The sequence below is a fragment of the Macaca nemestrina genome, chromosome 1, assembly GCF_043159975.1.
Source record: "Macaca nemestrina isolate mMacNem1 chromosome 1, mMacNem.hap1, whole genome shotgun sequence".
Lineage (NCBI taxonomy): Eukaryota > Metazoa > Chordata > Mammalia > Primates > Cercopithecidae > Macaca > Macaca nemestrina.
The window spans coordinates 122,805,673-122,823,975 of record NC_092125.1 but is presented as its reverse complement, the minus strand read 5'-3'; the positions used below and the strand labels follow the sequence as shown (position 1 = coordinate 122,823,975).

The 18,303-nt window shown below is 54.3% G+C and overlaps 1 protein-coding gene across 6 annotated transcripts in view; it reads left to right on the top strand.

Moving 5' to 3' along the window:
- Nucleotides 1-18,303, top strand: part of LOC105479247 (potassium voltage-gated channel subfamily C member 4) — a 26,596-nt gene extending 8,293 nt beyond the window's left edge. Inside the window, exons 2-5 of one of the 6 annotated variants that reach the window (XM_071097433.1) lie at nt 257-446; nt 4,223-5,159; nt 7,227-7,430; nt 9,745-11,432. In XM_071097433.1, coding sequence (XP_070953534.1) covers nt 257-446; nt 4,223-5,159; nt 7,227-7,430; nt 9,745-9,911 — 1,498 coding nt within the window. In that variant the 3' untranslated portion in view covers nt 9,912-11,432. Of the gene's footprint in view, nt 1-256; nt 447-4,222; nt 5,160-7,226; nt 7,431-9,744; nt 11,433-13,370; nt 15,212-16,238 lie in introns of those variants that run through there. The other 5 variants (XM_011737169.3, XM_011737168.3, XM_011737167.3 and 2 more) reach the window with 5 other exon arrangements.

Sequence of the window (18,303 nt, the reverse complement as noted above, 5' to 3'; positions counted from 1 at the left end):
GAGCCCAGCTTGAACCCAGAAGTGTGTGACTTTACATTTCTAGGGACAGTCCAGCGATGGGGTTGGTGGAGGAGGCTGGTAATAGTGCTGAACACCTGTGCCTTTGGAGATGGATGGGTTTTCAGCAGGACACAGCCAGGCAGTGTGTCTGAGGAGCCCAGGGGGCACAGGGAGTTGGGAGGAGAGACACTCTCCTGCTTGGGTGATGGGAGCCTGCTGTCCAGGGTGCTGAGACCCCCCTGCATCCTCCCAGCAGGAGAGGAGCTGCCCCCAGTGGAGCCAGTTCACCGGCAGTTTTCTACTTGGGAAGTTTTGACTTCCAGCAGAATCCATGCCCTTTGTGGTGGAAAGAACTAGCAGCTTCAGCCGTGAAAATCAGGACAAGCCACTCCTCCCTGGGCCTCAGTTTCTTCATCTGTAAAACAGCAGAAATGGAGTTGAACTGGGTAACTTCCTCAGTCTTTTTCACTTCTAAAAAGCGAAGATTCTGTGATATTTTGGCTCCAGATTCAGCTTCACCTCCAAAAGCTGCACGCGGAGGACCCTACCCCTCCTCAACTCTTATTTCCATTTTATGGAGCACTTATTGGGTGCCAGGCATTTACCATGCAGAAGCTCATTTAATCCTACCGTAACACTGTGAAGGGAGTACTAGTACTGTCCCCATTTTATATAGAGGAAACAGGTACAGAGGTTACCATTCATTTACCTGATTTAGTGGCAGGGCCAGGATGAGAAATCCTGGAAGTCTAAACCGGGGCCCAAGGCTTCTAGTATAGGGTTCCTTAGCTGTTCTCTGCCCTTAGTCTTTCAGCACAGGAGCCCATGGGAGGGAGACTCAGATCTCCACTGCCAGCTCTGTAGGATGGCAGGATGGTCCAGTGGGGAATGAATAGAAGACTCGAGGCTGAGGCTTTGGCCTCTAAGCAGGGTGGTGTTGCTGCAACCACCTCTTCTTCCCTTGGCCCTGTTTTGTGCTAGGAAGCCCTAGTCAAGGGAGCTGTGTATCCCTGCCTCCAGAGGGGAAGGCCTGGGGAAAAGCACCATTTGCAAGCAGGGTCAACCACTTATGAAATGATTCAGTTTGGGGAGCAACTTAGGTCAGAAAGGAATAATTTGGGCCCTGAAGGGGAACCTGTAACCTCAGGGCCCACCTGGAGCAATGTGCCACAGTTCAGGCCGCATCTCTGTCTCCTTGGGGAGGGAGGGCTTCTTGGGGCCTGCTGCGTGCCTGCTGCCCCAGCCCTGGAGAGGCCACAGTGGAGACTGAGGCCCCACTAAGGTTTCAACAAAGGAGGAGGGGATTATACCCACCTGCTTGGTCAGAGGCGCCAATTGGAAAGAGCTTTGAGCTGAGAGTCAGGAGACTTGGCCTCAGTGTGATCCTGAGCAAATCATCTGCCTTTTCTTGTGCCTCTATTTCACTTAAAAAATGGGCACACATGACCACGCTTTAGCTCCCCTCCTCTTCTCAGGGTGGAAGTGAGGGGTAGCAGTTAATAGTAGATGGAACAGTTCTGTATTTTGAAAAAAAGTAAAGGTGAGCGGGTAGACAGGAATCCAGAGGGTAGTTCCCTAATCCAGGATGTGGCTGGTACCCACGGGGCCTGAAGGACTCTCTTGCCTGCTGCAGAATGAGCCCGTGGTGGTGGCAGGTGAGGAGGGCAGCGAGGCAGGCTCGCTGGCCCTGCTATGAGAGGATGGCCAGGGCCACGCCGTCCTCCCTCCCTCCCTCCCTCTGCTCACCCTCTTGGCAGCTCTTCCTGAACTTGTTTTTCCAAGTCGCTAATTAACTTTACGCTCAGTCTCCCAGGTGGGCCTACTCTCCTGGCTAACTTTTCCTCAGAGAGCCAGCTTCTGCTTCCCATGGTTCCTGGCAGAATTGGGATATGCTGTCCCTGCCCCTTACCTCAACCACTCTGTTTTTCAGGGGAGAGGGTGGTGCCGGGTCTGGATTCCCGGCATGACCAAGGCCATGGACAGGCACTTTTGCCAGCCCACCTATGGATGGCCATGGAGAGCCCACAGGCTGGAGCCATTTACTTAATGCCCACATCAGCCTGTATTGACTTGGCAGCCCCTTTCTCAGAGGAGGAAGAATAAGGCCAGAAAAGGAACTTAAACTTACCTTCACTGGGGAGAAGCAAGCAGGAAAAACTCCAGTAATGTTGTAAAATAGGGAAAGTGGGTCTGTGTAATTGTTATTACACACGCATTTCATCTCCATTCATCCCCTTGGGCCCAGCCTTCTCCTTCCGTGCTGTTTCTGATCAACCCATCCAAGTTAAAGTGTAAATGAGGTACATTGAGGTGTGTGATGGGGGATCTGTCCTAAGCCCGAGACACACATTCCCACGGGTGAAATAGCAGTCGTCAGGGAACTAACTGGGAACAGGATCAGTGATTCAGAGACGGCTTTCCCAGGCCTGTGAATTGACCCTGCCTGGGAGGTGGTGAAAACATTGTGGTATGAAGAAAAGGTACAGCCTTTGAAGTTAAACAGTTCTGAGTTCAAATCTGGTTTTTACCCCTTCCGGACTGCGTGACCTTAAGCACGTATGTAACGTCTCTGATGATCAGTTCATCCTGCATAAAATGGGATGATGAGGCGTGCATTACAGGGTCGTAGGGAGGACTGAAGGCCATTGAAGCATATACAGAGTGCTTAACAGTACCAGGCACGGAAGAGACAGCTGAGGACTGTTCATTCCCAGATCTCCCCCCTCAAACTTTCTCCTGCTCCAGAAGCCCTGGCGGTGCTGCTGCTTGCTTCATTTTCCCAGGTCCCCTTGTATTCTTCACTGGTGTTTTGCAGTACTAAGAACAAGGTATGCCTTCCCCATCCCAGTGCAGACTCCCAGGGCGGAAAACCTCTCTGAGTCCTCACTGGATAGGGGATGGGCACATGCCAGTGCCTGCCCACGCAGCCAGGTGGAAATCAGGGTGGGTCAGACAGACTTGGGGATTACCAAATGGTACCATGAGCCCACAGACCTCCCTTACCCACCTATTTAGGCACAGCCATATCTGGTCAAGGAGGAAGCCCAGTCCAGCCATCACGCAGGATAGGCGGCAGCAGGAGGCATGAGACTGGACGTCATCAGTGGGCATCCTGACAGTGGTGGATGGCACGGCATGAATAACACATGAAGGCTCCATAATTGGTGTTATTACACATGCATTTCATCTCCATTCATAATGATTGGACACTTAAACCCAGCCGCCGTTCCTCTGCCGAGTGCTGCTGTCATCCTTCTAGCTGAGATCCCAGCAGCTGTCGGGATTAGCCCCTGCCACTCTGATGCTGATGGGTGTGATTCCTTTTTCTTTGGAGCTCAGAGTTCCAGGAAATGTCAGTTTGTAGGAAGGAGTGAGACTAGTTCTTGCAACTAGACCACCCTCTCCACTGCCATGGTGCGCATGTTGTCTGCCTTCGGGGACTTCCTCACCATCTAGGCAGTCAGAGGGGACATCCTAAGGTGAGAGGCAGAAGAAGAGACTATGGCTAATAGGCTCAGCCAGCAGAAAGTGGTCCAGGGTCATTCCTTGCAGCATCCTGCCTCTGAGCATCCCTTCATACAGTGGACCTCAAACTAGTGTGCATTAGGATTACTTAGAAGGTTTGTTAAAACATTGCTGGATGCTACCCCTCGGCATTTCTCACTCAGTAGCTTTAGGTAAAGTTTGAAACTTGTGTTTCTAACCAAAGGACCAGAGACCTAATGCTTCTGGTCCAGGACCATACTTTGAGGACCATTGCCTTAAAGCCCAGTTACTGCAACTGTGGTGCATGGACAAAGAGCCTCACCTGGGTGCTTGTTACAAATGCAAAATCACAGGACCTGCCCCAAGCCTCTGGATCAGGAGTGCATTGTAACAAGATTCCTGTTGCAGCTTGACAAGCCTTAAAATGCATATGGGTCAGAGGTGGGCAAAGCTATCGAAGGCAGGTCTGGCAGCTGTAGATCCCTGACCAGTTGCTTCCGGCCAAGAGCAGCTTCGGTCTTCTGTAACAAAGATTGGGAATCATTGCCTGAGAGCCCCCAAGCATATGGATAAAGACCCTCTGAGGAGGGACTTCCAGCCCTGTCTCCACATGTTAATCCCACCTCTCACCCTGGAATGCCCTTTCTGGTAACCTTCATGCAGAAGTCCATGTCCCCAGCTGGGCCCATCCATCCCTATCTGACAGCTGCCCCCTGCTCTCCTCCCCTGCCCATAGGTAGTGGCCTTTGCCTCTCTCTTCTTCATCCTGGTCTCCATCACCACTTTCTGCCTGGAGACACATGAGGCCTTTAATATCGACCGCAATGTGACAGAGATCCTCCGCGTGGGGAACATCACCAGCGTGCACTTCCGGCGGGAGGTAGAGACAGAGCCCATCCTGACCTACATCGAGGGTGTATGCGTGCTGTGGTTCACGTTGGAGTTCCTGGTGCGCATTGTGTGCTGCCCCGACACGCTGGACTTCGTCAAGAATCTGCTCAACATCATTGACTTTGTGGCCATCCTGCCCTTCTACCTGGAGGTAGGGCTGAGCGGCCTGTCGTCCAAGGCAGCCAGAGACGTGCTGGGCTTCCTGCGCGTGGTGCGCTTCGTGCGCATCCTGCGTATCTTCAAGCTCACACGCCACTTCGTGGGGCTGCGCGTGCTGGGCCACACGCTGAGGGCCAGCACCAATGAGTTCCTGCTGCTTATCATCTTCCTGGCCCTGGGCGTGCTCATCTTTGCCACCATGATCTACTATGCTGAGCGCATCGGGGCCAGGCCCTCCGACCCTCGGGGTAATGACCACACCGACTTCAAGAACATCCCCATTGGCTTCTGGTGGGCTGTGGTCACCATGACGACACTGGGCTATGGAGACATGTACCCCAAGACGTGGTCAGGCATGCTGGTAGGGGCACTGTGTGCGCTGGCTGGCGTGCTTACCATCGCCATGCCGGTGCCTGTCATCGTCAACAACTTTGGCATGTACTACTCCCTGGCCATGGCCAAGCAGAAGCTGCCCAAGAAGCGGAAGAAGCACGTGCCACGGCCGGCCCAGCTGGAGTCGCCCATGTACTGCAAGTCTGAGGAGACCTCCCCCCGGGACAGCACCTACAGTGATACCAGCCCCCCTGCCCGGGAAGAGGGTATGATCGAGAGGAAACGGGCAGGTGAGATTAGGGGTTGGGAAGGAAAATCCCTTTTCCCCCAGTGGCCTAGGGAGTTTCCAAATGAACCTCGGCCCTTGGGATTTGGGCATGTGTTTTGTGTGGGGCTTCCGTAAGCATAAGAGGTGCCTTTATGAGGGCAGGGTGTTGAGGCCGAATTTCTCTATCCTCTGGCTGGGTCTCTAATAGCTTCCCAAACATCGGATCTTTGGACTGAGTATTCCACCCAGGGTAGGGTGTGATGAGCAGTACATGGGGCTGTATATTAGACGCCCTGGTTTTAAATCCAGTCTTGGCCACTGTGCTGTGTGCCCTGAGGCCGGTCACCCCCCATCTCTAGGCACCTGTAAAATGGGAATAATATCATACCCTACCCTCAAGATTTTGAGAGACCCGAATGAATGACAGATATGAAAGTACTTTGAGAAGTTAAAACCACTTTACAAATGTCAGGCACTGTCAATATTAGCCAATGAGCAGGGCAGCTGTTCTTCCAAGGTACGTCAACACATGAATCACTTCTTTGCAAACGTTCGAGTCTGGTGTCTCGGCCTAATAAATGTGATAACGTAATAGCAGTGGGAGGCTGCCTTCTGTTCAGCACAAGCTAGATTGAGTCCTGGGCTCAGGGTTTGACATGGGGTGGAAAGGAACTGAGGAAGGAGTGGCCCAGACAGTGTTGGGAAGGGGAAGAACATGGAATAAACCAATATCTGTGCCCTGGAAGGGGAGAGCCTGGGCATCTGAATCCTGTCCCTCAAGGATGGGAAAGGCCATCCCAAGAAAGCTCATCTCCATCCCTGAATCAGGAGTTGGCGAATGGAAAACAGCTTAATCCCCAACAACATGGATTTAGGTTGGAGAGAGGGAAAAGCATCCTGACTGTTATGTGTAGGCTGGGCTCCTGGGAAAGGTATGGAATTCCTGGTATGGGGAGCTGGACTGGAGCCAGGAGACTATGGGTAAGCTCTGGGGCAAAGTGGGACTGACCCTGCAGGAGAGGCGCCTAGCTTGGGACACTCACCTGTGGCCTTTGGCATGTGCCTATCATACATGCCCGGGTCCACTTATTCCCTGGGGTCATGTCAGGGGCCTGGGTCTTCCAAAGGCCTTGATAGAATAGCACCCATCAGGCTTCCCATTTCTCCCCCACCAAAGTGGCACTGCTTCCTAATTTGTGAATATTAATCTCCCGGGGAATTTCAGCTGCACTCTGAGGCCCATTCAGCGCATAAAGAGAATCCCAGTATTAAAATGTAGAAGTCCTTAAGTCAGCTGCTCAAGGTACACTTAACTGTGGCCCTATCAGCCTTGCACTTAGCCTAACCCTGACAGCAGCCACAGTAAGGGCATGCCTGGCCAATGGCAGGGCCACTGTCTTCAGATAGAGTAGCACCCCCTTCTCCAGATCCAAGGGCCCAGCTTCACCTGTGCTACTGCCTGACAGAGGCAAGGGGTGGGGACTAAGCCCACAGCACTTGGGAGCTGCGTCGGAGCTTTTCCCATGGTATCCTCCTCAAAGGTCAGCCCTAATTGCAGAGGGCTCTAGGCCTTTTGGGCACAGGACTCTGGCCTAGATGCCCAGTGAACAAGAATGACTGTCATCCAGGGAGAAAGCATGGATACTACTTTATAGGTTTAACCCTTGCCATGCCACCCCTCACCCCTAACAAGCCAGGTATTCTCCAAGGGAATGCAGACTCATCCAAGAGTCAGCCTGAGCCAGACCCAAGGAGGAAGTAGAGTCTGCGGCCTGCTTTGGGCTGATCTCCTGGGGCAGCCGTCAGCAGGCAGATTTGAGGAGTCGCTGCTGTAGGGCCTCTGCGCTGTGGCTTCATCCCCGAGGAGAGACCCTAGGCTGAGGCTGGGAGGGAAGTCATTTTACACCAAGTGCAGCATCCTGCCTTTTGCCTTCTGCTCCTTGGCTCTGACAACACTGCCTCCCAGGTAGATGCTAGGCCCCTCCTGAGGTTGAGGAAGTAACACTCTGGGTCTGGGAGACCCCAGATGACTCACGAGCAAGGCCCGGGTGGCCCCTCACGCAGCCTCCTTTCTGTGTGCCCCCTTCAGACTCTAAGCAGAATGGTGATGCCAATGCAGTGCTGTCCGATGAGGAGGGAGCTGGCCTCACCCAACCCCTGGCCTCCTCCCCCACCCCTGAGGAGCGCCGGGCCCTGCGACGCTCCACCACTCGAGACAGAAACAAGAAGGCAGCTGCCTGCTTCCTGCTCAGCGCTGGGGACTATGCCTGCGCCGATGGTAGTGTCCGGAAAGGTATGGCTTCCCAAGCTGCACGGGGGGGAGCCCCCACAGAGCTGAGTCTCCCGAGTCCCCCCACAAGAGCTTGAGGTCCCCGCCTCCCCTGAGACCATGGCCGCCATCTCCTCTGCCTTGGACGAACTCTCGCTTTTAGAATGGGTACCCGATCTCCCAGTCCCTGGATTAGAAAGGCCTCCTTCATCTCAAAGGGCACACGGCTCCCGTCCAGCTGCCCATGGGAAAGAGCAGCGCTAGAGGGTTGAGAGCACGCAAGGCCAGGGTCCCCGCCTGATGCTTCCATTGCATCTCTTTCTACCTCTCGTTCCCACTGCTGCCTTCAGGCCCCATTCCACAGGGTCACTGCCAGCCTCTCCCTAGGCCTCCCTTAAACACAGCTAAGCCTTCCCAAGTAGGTCACCCCTTGAGGTACCAGCAATGTTCAGGAGTCAGGGAGCCCCACACATCCTCCCATCCTGTGCCAGGGGTCCTGGAGCACAGGATGGGCAGACTTCCATCTGCAAGCACCTAGGGGGTGACTGTCCTCTTGAGGCAGTGCCAGAGATGACCAGGGGGTGGGGTAGGTGGGCAGGAAGAGTGGGTCCCATCTGAGGAATGTTCTCAGTATTTGGAGAGGTAGAAGGAGCAGTCCATCCTCTGCTTGTCAGAAAAGGCTGAAATTCCATCCCCAGGCCCTAAGCCTGCAGCAAGGCAAGGGCAGAGGTTAGGCTGTGGAGCTAGGAATGACCAAAGATTGTGGAGGGCCCGTGGTGGCTGAGAACCAGGGGTCTTAGGACCGGGCCCTCCTACCCAGTTTTCGATCACTTATTCGTCTCCCTTGCCCTGTCCCTGTTACCTAACCTCCCTCAACGTTCTGCCTATTGCTAGAGTAAACCCTGACTCCCTCCAAAACAGAGCTCTTCCCCAGGTTCTCCGCCACTTCTTAACCAGCTGGATTTCCCATCCCCCACTTCCCTCTGTCCCCAAACTCCAGACCCAAACTAGGTTGAGTGAGGAAAGGGCAGTGGCAGCTACAGGAATAGCCTGTGATGCCTCTATCCCTCTGAAGATGTCCCGTGGCCTGCCAGCCCACGCAGGCTCTGTGGGCACCTTCTAGTTTCTTTCTCAGCCCTTTCAGTACCACTGTTCCCATGGAAGCCCCAGGCCACCCTGAGTCTAACCAGCCCCTGAAAGGTGTGTGTCCAGCTGTGCTGGGCATGTATTCTGTGGACTGGCAGAAACAGGAATCGCGATCTGGTGCCTAGAAGGAGGTGGTCCAGCAACCCCAACAAAAGGCTGCAGATGGAGGGTGCTCAGACCTCTACCCTCGCCTGTGTTCCTTTGTTCACCCCTGTGTCCTATCCTTGGGCCCTGGATTTGGCCTTCTCTCTTGCCTACCATCCCAAACAGGCAGTGGGTTCCACTGTGTCCTGTTCAGGCCCAAAGCCTTGCTCTGGCTGGACTATGCTGAGCGGACAATCTGGAAGGAGCGGTCACTGTGTAGGACTTGAACACACAGAGCTGAGTGCCACACACACCTGCTTTCCTCCCTGGGCTGTGAGGGGCTCAGTGGAAATAGGTGTGGAAGAGGCCATGAGGGTACCAGTCAGGAGGGACCACGAGGTGCTGGGAGTGGACTGCACCTGGGGAAGGAGTTTCATGTGCATGTGCATGGGGCAGGGGAGCCAGCATCCCACTATCCAATATCCCTGGGGTTCCTGTGGGGCCTGGCTGCTCTGTTTTCAAGATGCCTCCACACTGCTTCTTGGCAACAAGCATGTAGCTCAGCCAATTAGAGTGACCTTCGAGAGGAACAGGTGGGTTGCTGGGAAACCGGCCCTGCTAAGCAAGCGTGGCAGTTAACATCGCCAAACTCCCAATGTGCACTCGGCAACTTTCCCCACACTGTACTGTGCCGCACTTCTCCACACTCAGGTTACGCTTAAGACCAGGAGTGAGTGGGCCTGGGCCTCCTCCACACAGGCCCGTGTGTCAGAGTGTCAGTTCCCTGGGAGGATGGTGGTAGGTGCTAATTATAATTAGGGCTTCTTAGAGTCAAGAAGGCTGATGCTGGAGCCTGTGGGGTCTTTGTCTAGCTGGACTATCAAGGAGCTAGTGGGGAGCTTAACTGGGGGCAGGACAGGACAAAAGTCAGCTGGGTGTGGGCCTCTGGAGTCTGTCCTCAGGAGTCCAGGAGACCTAGAGACCAGGGAGAGTCAAGGAGGGCCAGGCCCCTCCACCCCAGCCCAGGGCCACTTGCCCTGCAGTGTCTCCTGGAGCATGGACCCTGAGGAGCTGCGCCCACTGACCCATGTGCCTTTTCTTCACCAAGGCTGTGGAAAGTCCCGGAGTCTAAACAACATAGCTGGAGCGGCTGGAACCAGCCTGGGGCTGTCTCCACTGGCATCACGATACAGCTCGCCCTACCCTCTGAGAAAGTTCCTGCTCACCCCCTTCCACCCCCTCACCGGCCCACCCCCTGGTCACTCTGCCCCTTAGCTGCACCTTCACCTCTGGGCACATGCGCACAAACAGGTGCCCTTCCATGCCCTCAGCGCGGACTCCCCAGGGCCCACAGGGGCAGCAGGAGGGAGCAGTCAGGACAGAGGAGAACTTAGGCCCTGAGCCTCTCCTCCATAGCTTTCAGCTTCCCGAAAGGTTCAGCTCTGGAACCGGAGAGCAAAGGGGAGAGCGATCCCAGAGCTTCTCCCCATATTGGACTCTTCCTGGGCTGTAGGTGCACACCCCGGACCTGCCTCTCAGCCTTGCCTCCCTCTTGGGGTCCCACCAGGGCCAGTCTCAGCCACCAGGCGTGTATGTGTGCACAGTGGCCTGGGGCCAGTCGGCCTTGCTGAGCAGTCAGGCCTACGTTAATATTTTTAATCACTGTGAATGTATTTCCATTCCTCATAGCCTTTAACCAGTAGCCAAACAGCCTGTCTGTCTGTCTGTCTGTCCACCCCACACCCAGACCAGCAAGGAACAAGGCTGTCATGTGGGGCATCTCTGCTGGTGTAAAGGTGCTTTGACTCCTTGGAAGGGCAGTGCCTATGAGCAGTGCTGCCCTGGGAGAAGAGGCCTGATGGTTTCTATCTCTGGCTTGGGGCGCAGGTGGCGGTCCCTAGCGTTGTAGCCTCAGGCTTGGTGGAGGCCGTGGGCGGGCTGCCTAGGCGAGGGAGGCCCTTCCCTCAGGAAGCCTCTGCCCAGATTCAGTGGTGACTCCCACTGGCAGCACCTGGTGTCCCTTCTGCACCCCGAGCTGCGGCATCGCTCTCCACGTTGCTTCCCCTGCTTCTGCGACAGTTTTTCTTCTCTCTCCCTCTCCCTCAAACTCCCAGCCCTGCCTCTGAGTCACCTGCCGTTCCCACCCAGCCTCTGCGCTCCGTATTCCTGCCAGAACCGGAGACTCATCTAATTTCTATAATTAAGTGTATTCATTTACCTAACGAGCCCAGGAGCACAACAGGTTTGTGAGTCACTGGGTGAGCAGGGGTACACCTTGCGCAGGGGCAGCTGAGGGGAAGTGTGGGGACAGAGGCCATCTTGCCCCCACCTGCTCCTGCCACTCCCAGCCTGAGGAACAAGGTTGCCTCAGCCAAGACGTTTCCTGTTTCACCTGATGGGAATTAGACCTGACAGCAGAGCCGTGCGCCTGGCAATTTTTAGAGTCAGATTATGCAACTTTGCGGAGAGAATGACTAAGTAAAGTCCAGATCGGCTCCTTCCATGGTCGGCGAAGATAGGATGGCAGGGCAGCATCAGGGCTGGGCAGAGGCAGAGCAGATTATTGCATGGGGTTGGGGTGTTGGGTAAAGCCTGTGCCGGGAGTGTCCCCATCTCGGCACCTCCCTCAGTCTTGGGCAGACGCAGAAATGTCCTTCTGGAAAGGTCTGTTCAGAGTGGGTGCTAGGATTACCCCTACCCTGCAGTGGTTTGTGGGGCCTGCCTCCCACTTGCTTTGAGAATGAAGTGACCTGACTCCTAAGAGTTGAGAAGAGGGGATGTGGGGGCCTCCATGCAACTGCCCTTCAGGAGGGAGCAGGCCCTTGAAGTGACAGGGATGGGGAAGCCTGTGGAACAGGATGGAGATGTGAGGGCCACTCCCCCAACAGTGACAGGGCTCTCTGGCACAGAGGGCCTGGACTCTGACAGGGACACCACAAGCCGGGTATGCAGGTTAGCAGGGATGCCACTGCTATTTTCTCCTCTGACTTGCCTTTCTGATTCAGGGAACCGAGGCCGCTATTTCTGTGGCAGCCCTCAAGTTGTCAGGAGCCCAAGTTTCCACGGCACCCACCGCCTCCTTCCCTCTCTTCCCTCCCACAGGGCTGGGCCTGTTCATGGCACCCCTATGGTGGGCACAGATGTCCCTGGGCGACAAGATGCAGCAGTGCCAGGCTGGAGCCCTAATGCCTCGGGGAGCTGGCTCCCACACATCCCTCCTGGCTCTCTGGCTTCATCTGGGAGAGATAGAACCCAGATAGCAGGCGGACTGAGTAGACTGTCTGCCCTTATTACCTCTTAGCACCTCTGGGCCTGCCCAGGGCCCTCGGAAAGGGCAGGGTGAGCCCAGGAATTTGCAGAACCCCTGCATACCAGGCACTGCCGCAGGAAGTGGCCGCCTGCACAGGCGTCAGGCTTACCCAGGCCTTGGGCCTCCCTCCTTGGGAGAAGGCTCTCTCCCACCCACCATCTGAGAGTAGAGTTTGTTTTCCTTGGACTAGACTTGGACCTGCACCCACTACTTTGCTGTCAGACGCTTTTCCCCTGCAGCTGGAGCTCAGCCCCTTCCCACAGAACTGGGAGGCAGTCTGGGTAGGAGTTCACAACCTCACCTTCCAGTCTGTAGCAGGGCTACTGGCAACCTAGAGGCCAATTTTCGGGGCTTCTGAGAGGTAGAACCAGAGGGAAGAGCACTGCAACCTAGTGGCTGGCTGACAGGAGCCAGAGGGGAGGCCATGGTCTGGCCGCAGGGCCTAGGCTGCCCTTTCGCAGAGCTTCCAGGGAGAGGAGAGGAGGGCCTGCTCTGCTCTGGTCAGTGCCACCCTCTGAAATCCCTGCCCCACCCCTGGTGGGTCAAATAGGTAAGAATCCAGGACGAGATTCCTAGGAAGACCCTTCCCCAACTCTCAGAGGTCCCTGAGGATGGAGAGTCCATGGAAGCCAGTGGAAAAGCAATCTAAGGCCTTTATCTCAGTATGTGCTGCTCTGCTCCCTGGCTTCTGGGACACTTGACAGCCTTGCTGTGACTCCTTCTGCCTCATACAGTGCCCATCCAAGTCCCCTCAGTAACCCAGGCATTCTCACCAGTGCATCTTAGGGCCTAATTGCCTGCAGGGAGCCCAGAGGCACTCCCCTGTCCCCTAGTGAGTGGGGATCAGTGGCAGGTGTTGCTTAAGTTATGCAGACGGGAGTCCAGGGCAAGACCACAGCTCTGTCTGCATGTCCTCAGAAGTGGGGCTCTGAAGAACCCTGAGCTCCTCTGATTTCAAGGATAGCACTCAGAGGCCCAGAACACTCGTAGCCAAAGGGGCAGTGTTTAAGGAGGTGACTGGGGCATACAGTCTTAAGAAGATGGAAACAGCATCACCCCAAGATGAGGACACCACTTCCCTAGAAAGGTGATAGAGGCACCCCAAAGCCCAGGATGGAAACTGTGAAGTCTGGATGCCACATCTGCACTCTGCCTTAACAGAAGGCCTAGCCCTAGACCTCAGACCCAAGAGCTACAGGGGTTGTCCCAGCAGGTCTGGAACTCCCACCTCCACTGTTGACCCAGATCTGCAGCTGGGACAGCAGTACTCCTACCTGCCCTACCTGTGCTCCCACCGGTAAGGTAGGGGAAGGAAAGACCCAGGTCATAGACATCCCAGGCTGAGGATGGGATCCCAAAAGGGCTCTCTGAGGGGTCGGGTTTCTCAATAAGGTACTATTTCCTGACCTTCTCTCCTGAGACAGGCACATTCGTCCTCCGTGACCTTCCCCTTCAGCATTCACCTGAGGCTGCATGCCCTCCAACTGCTGGGACTCTGTTCCTGCCACATTGAGGAAGGGGGCTGGGCACGACATGGCATCATACTCAGGAGCCTTCTTCACCAGCTCCTTGGGACAATGGAATATCCCAGGGTGGTGACAGCAGATGGAGCTACTTGGGGGAGAGCTCGAGTTGGTCAGGCAGCAGCTGGGGTGATGGCCTGTGAGCCACAGGCCACATCAGGAACTTTCCTCACTGTCTCCATGCAAGGCTGCAGAGCTATGGTCCCTTTCTCCACTGCACTGGAGCTTTGAAGACCTAAGAGGCTAGTGGTTCCTGGAGCTAGTGGTTACCTGAACAGATATGGCGATGAGCTACAACATCACCTGAGTCACCAGAGTTGGGTTGGCAGAGGGGTGAAGGGCTCACCCCATTCCCTGACCCATCCATGCTCTTCCTGGCCTTTTAGCCCTGGGTTCCTCATGCCTTCCAGCTCTGCTCCTGGCCTGCTCCTCAGCCCACACCCTGTGGGTCAGCAGCTGACTTCCTTCTAACATCTCATTCTTTGTTTCTCCCTTACTTTTGCTGAACTCCCTGTCCCCCCAACCCAGAAGGCAATGTTGAGCCAAAAGCGTGCGTCCCAGTGTCTCACACCTGTGCTCTTTAAACACAGAGACCTGCCAAGACGCCCTCTCATCCAACTATGCCCAGGCTGAAGTCCTCACCCTCTCTTAAAGCGGCACCAACGTGAGAGAGACAGGCAGACAGACAGAAAGCCAGAGGCTTAGGGCAACTCTGGAACCCAGACAAGAATCTTTTCGCTGGGAAAGACTCAGATATCCTTGTTTGCACAGGACTGGTGGAAAACCTTCCATGCGACCCTCGGGGCCCAGAGCCATCTGGGTCTGATGTTCTGTTCTACTGTACATTGAAGAGATATATATGCACATATAGTATCTATATTCATACATACTATACTCTTGTGTGTAGTGCACGTGCTATTGGTGGTTTGTCTTCTTTGTTAGGCTTTGTCTCCCTAAGCCCTTGCCCCACCCAGAGTTTCCCATCCCCTTCACTGATTTCTGTTGTTTCTGCTGACTGTGTGGGTGGAAGGTCCCAAGAAAAGTGCATCTGGGAATTGCCAGTCCAGCTGGGTGGTCCCAGGCTCCTGTCTTAGGGGTGTTTCCCCTGTCAGCAAGTAACCTGGTGAAGTCTATTGAAGGACAGACTTCCCCCCATGGTCACTGCTTCACTAGCCCCACCCCACCCCAGATTGGGGTTCTACCTCCCACCCCACATCCTCGTTGTGGGGGGACTTCCAGGGGGCTCCTCTGCAGCCTCCTCCACTCCTTCCTCCACCCCATCTATGTCCTTGACTTAGGGGGGGCATTTTGTCTTTTTTATTTTTGATTTTGTTCTGTCTCTTTCGTCTGTTTGTTGTCAAAGATGCTGCTGGGCAGATGGGCAGGGAAGGGATCTGTCTGCCCATCTGTCCCAGGGGGTCTGAGAAGGGAAGCCTTGGGCGAGAGGAAACCAGTTGCAATACTGTACTTCCTGGCCAGTGGCCAGAGGATGCGTGCAATAGCAGAGGCCAGGTGACCCCTTCAGCCTTGGCCTCTGCCCCTCCCTGGGCCCTCCCTCCCTGGGCCCTCCCTCCCTGCTCCTCCCTGGTGTTGGTCAGTCCTTTTCTAAAGCTGTCCTCTCGTGTGTGTCTGGGGCATGCTCAGGCTGGGCCCTGTGCCCTGTCTGCATGCCTCCAACTGTCATGCTGTGCTCGAGCCCCAATAAAGACATCTGGAGCATCCTGCTGCTCCTGCTGTGTGAGCACCTGCCTCTGCCTCTCCTTTCTGGCTCTGTGTCTATCGGGACCTCCTGGGGCTCTCACCCCTGACACCTGAGGAGTGCACACACTCGGCATAACCCCACTCCAGCAGGAATCGTCAGTGCAGCCTGACCCCTGCATTTTACAGGGAGAGACTAGTGCTCAGAGAGGACAAGTCATCAGCCCACAGCCACACAAAGAGGACTAACCCAGGACCCCGAGTCCCAGACAGTGTTCTAATCTCCACTGCTGTCCCTAAACCCCTGCCATAACATGGAAGAAAAGATTGTTTTTTGTTTAAGGAATTCCACTGTATTCTGTTTGTGCAGCGGGCCTCCCCTCCTCCCTGCAATTGTACCAGTTCTAAATGGGCCAAGGCTCTGGGGATGCCAAAGTTATTGACTGGATGGCTGATGAACTGAGGCCAACTAGAGACTGGTGGCACAACTGGAGACCAGTTACAGATGGAGAGTGAACACATCCTGGGCCTAGATAGGACAGGGAGATGGCAAGTGATGGTCAGATGTGGTCCTTGGCTCTCACTGTTGTTATCCCGCTCACATTCACGTAGGGGCACGTGCAGGGCCAGCTTCATGGGTGTGCAACCTGTGCAGCCACTCAGAAGGGCCCCACGCTGGGTTTAATGCTTGGCTGTCACCATGATGAAGTTAATAATGGTTGAAGAGGGGCCCTGCATTTCCATCTTGCACTGGGCTCTGGCGGGTCTGGTTGCCTGCTCACCTCTCCTTATTCTTGTCTTACTCCTCACTCTTACTTTGGGCATCCACGTAGGGCCGTAGGGGCCTTAATTTGAAGTCTTGCTTTGCTGCTTGCTAGCTGGGTAACTTGGGGGTGACTCACCAAACCTGTTTCCCTGTTTGTTAGAGGATAATGATGGCCCCTGTTTCAGAGATAGAGTGAAGAGCCTGACCTGGTGTCATGTGTCTACCTGTGACATGACCTATAGTAGTGGTACAGTGTCAGCTCCCTCCCTGCCCTGTTCCCGTCACTCTCAGACTTTTCTCCACAGATTTCTGAGATCTCCGTGTCCAGCTGCACCATGAAAGGATACGAACACACCTGGGAGCTGTCTCGGGCAGTGTAGAACAGCAGGGTGAGGAGGGCATGGCCGAGGAGAGGGGAGCAGCCAGCGGAAGCCTGTTCCTGAAGTGTAAGGAAAGATCGGACTTGGAGCCTGGGCCAGCCGAGGCAAGGGGGTGGCAGACAGCCAGTGTCAATTAAAGATAAAATCTCTTCTCCGGTAGTGGAGGGCAAACAGCAGCTGTGGCCCCCCTAGACAGGAGAAAGCCATTTGCAGCCAGGCTGGCCTTGGAAAAGCTTGGCCAGGCGATAATGGGACGGGATGCGCTGCTGACTCCATAATGACATTATGCATCAGGGCCCACGGCCAAAGTGGCTGTTTTTTCTGTAGATCGATGTGGAACCATTTCATGGTCAGGGGCTGAGAACCCAGCCAACAGCAGGGGTACCAGATGCCAGAGTGGTCCTGAGGGAACTGAAGGGGTGGCAGCTGGGGTCCCTAGTGACCCTTTCAGGCTGACAGAAGAGGAGGGGGCAGTGTGCAGGAGGGTGGAGGGGTGGGCAAGAGAAGCAGCAGATCGCCCCTTCTCCCCACCTCACGGAAACAGCAGGCCGTGCTGTCAAGGAAGAAAGGGCTCTGGCTTCCTCCTGTCCCCCACAGCTGGAGTCGAGCCCAAGGTAGGGAGCTGGTTAAAAGAACAGGACATTGTTTAAAAGAACAAGACAGACTTTTGGAGTCAGGCAGACTTGGGTTTGAGTCCTGACTCCATCACTTCCTTGTTGTGTGACCCTAGGCAAGTTACTCAACCTGTTTGAACCTCTATTTCCTCATCTTTTAAATGTCGTTTCTGCCTGAGGTAGTATCTCCCTCATTGAGCCATGAGGAGAAATGAGCCGGGGCCTGCAAAGCCTTGAGCACAGCGCCTAGCACATAGCCATTGCTAGAGGGAGGGGGGAGTATTTTGGGGCAATTCACTCTAGTAACAGATGACCAGTTTGGTTTGATGTCCTCACTTTTCAATGAATCAGCCTCATTTCAGTGAAGTCCTTATCTCCTTGCGAAGGAGTAAGAGGGGATGATTATGCCTAACAGCGAACATTTATTGAGTGCTGGGCAGTACATTTCATGCTTATAAAGATGCATTCCAAGACTGATGTTGTCGTTACCTTTGTTTTACGAGGAGAAAACCAACACAGCAGTGTCAGGTCATTTCTCCAAAGTCACACAGCCATTAACTAGCAAAGCTGGGATTCGAACTCAAAACAGTCAGGCTCTGTGGGTCCAATGCTTAGCCACTGTCTGAACTGAATGGGCTCGTGAGTCATAACCCCCAGTGTAGGAGTTTGTACTTTTTATGTTATTTCCTTAACTACAGATTCTCATAGCAAAGGTATTGTTTTCCCCCTTTACAGATAAGAAACCAAGGCTTGGAGAAGTGAGTCATTAAACTCACTCTCCCTTTTACGTGTATATACCACACCCCACACACACAGAAAGAGGAGGAATGACCTCTTGGGATCCATTCATTAATTAGCAGCAGGTAACACCTAGCTCAGTGACTGCTTGGTTCCTTCCCTCTGCGACCCCACTGGAGTTTTATTCTGTGACACACAGGAGTGGGTAAGAGGGGTAGGGCTGCTCTGGAACCCAAGTTACATGAGGAGTGGCTCAAGCTGGAGAAGTCTTGGAAACCTGATCCCAACTACCAGGTGTTTAAAGGGTACCTATGGGGAAGTGGGTTTAGATTATTCTCTGATTGCAGAGAGCAGATCTGGAAATAATAGGTGGAAATGTTAGGAGGGCAGATTGGGTTTAAATTTTAAAAAATCTTTTTTTAATGAAATTTTTGATTTGTAATTTTTGTGGGTACATAGTAGGTACATATAAGAACCTTATTTTCTGTTGTTTCCCTTGCTATGATAAATTTAATACTGCCAGGCATGGTGGCTCATGCCTGTAATCCTAACACTTTGGGAAGCTGAGGAGAGTGGATTGCTTGAGGCCAGAAGTTTTAGACCAGCCTGGATAACGTAGCGAGATCCCCATCTCTACA